General features: G+C 41.1%; 1 protein-coding gene and 1 long non-coding RNA gene across 2 annotated transcripts in view; both read right to left on the bottom strand.

Moving 5' to 3' along the window:
* Nucleotides 1-1,179: 1,179 nt before the first annotated feature.
* On the bottom strand, nucleotides 1,180-1,499 carry LOC106942045 (uncharacterized). Its single transcript, XR_001423529.1, has 2 exons — nucleotides 1,395-1,499; nucleotides 1,180-1,290 (listed from the first exon to the last, which is right to left on the bottom strand). It is a non-coding gene; the product is annotated as an uncharacterized LOC106942045 (long non-coding RNA).
* Nucleotides 1,500-2,189: 690 nt separating this feature from the next.
* The window catches only part of LOC106942044 (matrix metalloproteinase-9-like), a 49,848-nt gene continuing 47,241 nt past the window's right edge, over nucleotides 2,190-4,796 (bottom strand). Inside the window, exon 9 of the mRNA XM_015025218.1 lies at nucleotides 2,190-2,468. Within this exon, the coding sequence (XP_014880704.1) occupies nucleotides 2,248-2,468 (221 nt within the window). The 3' untranslated portion in view covers nucleotides 2,190-2,247. The remainder of the gene's footprint in view (nucleotides 2,469-4,796) is intronic.

Here is a 4,796-nt window from a genome sequence, read left to right as displayed (position 1 = left end):
TCTTTCAGTATCTGTTTAATAAAGCAGTGCAAGGAAGAAAAAGTAGGGAAGAAAGAAATTGATTTGCCATATACGGTTTTTCTTTCAGATATCATTTCAGCCCTGTCACTCGAAAATTAGAAGTTTCTCATGAAAGTAAATTCATTTACTGGTTTATTGAATGAAGGCAGTTGTGTATCAGTTTCTTGAAAAAGTACAACATTATATAAGACGGATGAAAACTTATTTTGACTAGACACATGCAAGTGTGGTGTGGTGTTTGTGTGTGTGTGTGTGGTGAAATATGTCTCATAGGTGCAAGGAAACAAATAGAATTTGACATTTTTTAAAACTTTTTACCCTTCAACTTGTATGCCAGGTCAAATTGACCCGAACAGTATCTATGTAACAAATAGACGCAGAGGTGGCTGCAAGTGTGTAAAATGAACCATTTTTATTTTATACATAGAGGGCACCTATTAAGACAAATAGAAAAAGTTTCATGCAGAAAAAATACTTCTAACTATTTTTTAAAAAAATGTAAACTTTGAAACGGGTCAATTTGACAAGCAACATAACAGGAGGGTTAAAGCATTTGCAAATGATAAAGACGCTGACAAAGGAAGAATGTTCTCACATAATTTTTATTGAATTGAAAGCTGGAATATTTGTACAAAATTATTAGTTTTATAAATATTTTTAATTATGATTAATATTATGGCTTTGAAACCAATTTCAGAAAAACTCATGAAACCACACAAAACAAATAGGCTCATGACATAAAATAATAATATTAGATGTTGTTATAAATACCAAAAAAATAAAATGATTAGAATACTGACAAGGGTCTGAACCAGTCAGACATGAATTTTTTTTATCCAGAAAGCATGTGTTGAATTTACTTGTATGGGTCTCAAATTACAGGCCACTATGGTCATCAGTTCACAGCATGTTAGACTGATTGCAAACGACGGTTGTTTTTCCTTCTGGGCCTTTGAGTTGCATTCAGTCCAATGCTGTATGAGTAATAATCAGCCAAATTCAATAGAAGTCAGTCGTTCACATTGCATAAAGCACATACATCATACAAAATCATGATGCACAAACACTGCATCACAGTCTTTCAGTCACCTGCACAAAGAAACAATTGGTTGCTCCAGCCTCACTGCCCAGCTGTGCATGTATCTCAGTTGTTATTTCTTTATTATTTTGGGCATTTCAGAAGATCATACTTCACATTGCCGGTGTGGTCCACCTCCCTGCGAGAATTCAGGCGCCAGTAGAAAAGATCTCTGCAGAAATAAATGTTGCCTGAAAGACAAAACGTTGATGTTACAACGACCACAATGTATGCCATGTTTTGTTGACGTTTGTGGATTTGTGTTCCTGAGCGTTGTGGTAGAAGGCATGTTTACCTTTGTGCTGGAACACATCATGAGCATCATTAGGGACACCTCCAAAGATGGTGTCGGTATATTTGGGGTATCCTTTGTCAATCATATGGGTCTTGAGATCAAACCTGTAGGGATCAGAGAGAGATTGAGATCTACTGTATGTCCTTTAACAAGATGGGTTAATTTACAGATCTTTTGTCTAAAAAAGGGAGCAATTTCTACTCACCTCCAATTGTTTTCTCCGCTGAAGAGAAGCACTTTGCTCTTCCCTCTATACAGCGCTCCCTCCACCTTCTGTACACTTGGGGGCAAACCAAGCTTCTCAATACTGTGGGGACCTAGCACACTGCTTCCTGTGTACACCCAGAACCTGGTTCCTAATGTAACAATAAAATATGATTAAAATTCTTTTTCTAACATTTCAGTGCTCTGATAAGCTCTTATAAGAATAATCCTTACCTGAAAAGAAGTATATTTTTGTGGTCTGAACATCCTCAAAGGCAGAGTCAATGACAGCAGGTAGAGCTGGCCAACTCTGAGAAATGGAAAATGGTCCTGTTCGACCTACATCTGTCTTGCTTGATACCTTCCAGAAATACCTGTCAACCAGAAATGCAAGATTAGCACCTCAATAGGTTATGTTTCTAGAGCATAAGTAGAACTAGCTATTTGCTTACCCATCTTTGAAGAAATGCAGATGTTTCTGAATCACAGTGATGGTGTCAAACATGAGCATCTTGCAGGGGTCTTTGGTGGGATCTACAGTGGGTGACACTGTCACAACAGATGAACTAGTCGGATTAGGTATTACTGCAGCGTTGAGAGTAGGACCAGGGCCTGGTGTATTTCCTGCAAAATATGGAAATGTTCTTGGTTAAGGCAAAGTTTTCATGTGTTTGACGAGATTCATTGTGAAAGAGTACTGAGTTGTCAACTCACCGTAGAGGAACTGAATGCCATCAATGTCGTCCTGATCCAGGGAGAAATCCTCCACATAGCTGTACTGAGGGTACATCAGAGCGTTTCTAACGTTGGAGTGGTACAAACCCAGTGAGTGTCCAAACTCGTGGGCAGCCACCAGGAACAGGCTATAACCTGTAAGATAGCCGGTTAGAAATTTACTAAATTACATAAAATGATAAACGCAGAACAAATTCTTGTATTCCTGTTGCTCACCCAGGTCAGGACAGAAACCCCATCTCTGGTCTCTATCATAATTGTCAGTGGTGGCACACCACGATTTAAAGTCTGTCCTCCCATCAGTCGTACATTCGTCATATGGTATCCCCCGAAATACAAAAGGAAAGTGGCAGGGATCTCCAGCTGGGCTTGTCACAATTACAGAAGTGTCTGGACAAAAAGAGACAAAATAACTGTGGTTAAACAAAGCAACAAACTACTGTGGTAGGACTTTCACACCTTGTGTTTTCTGTTACCCACCACGGTTGGGACAGAAGCCAAATTTCTGGTCTCTATCATGGCTGTCAGTCGTGGCACACCACAATTTGCCGTCTGTCCTCCCCTCACTAGTACATGAGTGGTATTCCTTGCCCCGGTACACAAAAGGAAAGTGGCAGGCATCTCCATCCGAGGTTCCTCCAATTACAGCAGTGTCTGGACAAACAGAGACAAAATAACTGTGGTTAAACAAAGCAACAAGCCACTGTGGCAGGATTTTCACGCATTGTTTCCTGTTACCCACCACGTTTGGGACAGAAGCCATATTTCTTGTCTGTGTCATAGTTGCTAGTGGTGGCACACCAGCGTTTTCCGTCGGTGCGACCGTCGGTGGTGCAGCTCTTATACATCTTACCCAGGAAGGTGAAGGGGAAGACACAGGGGACTCCACCCGCATTTCCACCAACAGTGAACGAGACTGTGAGGATTACAGTTGAAAGCGTAGTTGGATGAGTTCCAGTTTTCCTTCACAAGCTCATAAACATAATGGATAACTTCAGGCTTGTCATTTTTGTCATGCTTACGTTCACTTGGGCAGCCGCCAAATTTTCTGTCTTGGTTGTAGTCGGCTGTGGTTGCACACCAGGGCACGCTGTTGTTTACGCCTTCAGTGATGCAGGTGGTGTATGATTTCGCCCCGTAAGTGAAGGGGAAGTGACATATGGCACCTCCCGCATTGCCACCGTACGTCTTCACCACTGAGAAGACAGATTGGATTGTGTGTTAAAGGAAATCTGTGCAAAGAACACCAGAGGAAGGAGGAAGGTATAAGCACGTGATTTCTGAGGTGTGGTTACCATTTCCTTTTCCCAGAGTCCAGTATTCGTCATCGTCAAAGTGGGCGTCCCCCTGAATGCCCACACCGGGAGCAAAGGCGTGAGCTAGAAGGCCATCCTTACCATCAAAGGGGTATAGATCCCCGTGGTCTAAAAAAAACATGATTTTTATATCAATCAAACATTGATATAAAAATCAATGTTTGATTTTTATAATTCAGCTTCTTAATTTGTTAGAGTGCAAAAGGTTTGATTTAGAAATGTAAAAAAGAGCACATACCAGTTGTTCCAAAGGAGATCATGATGTCTGCATTGCCTTGAAAAAGGCGGGTAAATGTCAGAGGGGTGACATCACTCCACATGTTGAAGGCTCTTGCAACGACATCATCAGTCAGATTGCTGTCTATGTCAGGAGAATAGTTCAGGATCCTGAAGACACAGTGAACTCAAAATTACTAGCTGATCCAGTCTGATGGAAACTTATCAATACTTTTAGTCCAGGTCGGTACCAAAATGCTGTTCATCAACATCCTCGGATGTCCAGTCAAGGGATCCGGGTCACGGCACCAAATTGTCGTGGAAAAAAATTATTACATAGCACTGTTCAGGTGAAATCACTCAATCAGGTTTATTCATATATTGTGCACAATACAAAGAGTTTGTGGGACAATCAATAATGAAGCAATTCTGAATGGAAAGGTCCGCCAGGCATAGTCAACACGAGTTTTATATCAAGGATAAGGAATTGAAAACAAATGGGTGAGACAGTCTGGTTCTCATGCAGCTGTGGGAAACAACTTCCAACCATGTACTTGTAACCCAAATACAGTGATCCCTCGCTATAATGCCATTCATCTTTCGCGGTCTCGCTGCTTCGTGAATTTTTTTGTGCAGTTTTTTTTCACAGTGCATTGTGTTCTGCGTCCTGTTGGTTAAACAGTTTCCGAGCTCCTACTCTACCTGTGTGCCAATAACGTTACGGTATTTAAATACAAGCAGGGGTGCTGCCAGGAATTTTGGACCCCTTGACAAAAATTTAAATTGGGCCCCCCTCACTCAGCTGCTGTTACAATTTCTTGAGTCTATCTGACCCATCAAAAGCGTCATAATTTCAAAGGCTTGCAACTAACTGCCTGGCTTTCTTCGGTCCAATACAGATAACTAGTACAATATTTACTGCTCATGAATT

This window comes from Poecilia latipinna, unplaced genomic scaffold (assembly GCF_001443285.1).
Source record: "Poecilia latipinna isolate Pla-1442-1.1 unplaced genomic scaffold, P_latipinna-1.0 Scaffold4006, whole genome shotgun sequence".
NCBI lineage: Eukaryota > Metazoa > Chordata > Actinopteri > Cyprinodontiformes > Poeciliidae > Poecilia > Poecilia latipinna.
The sequence above is the reverse complement of the archived record's forward strand: the minus strand, read 5'-3'. Positions and strand labels throughout refer to the sequence as shown.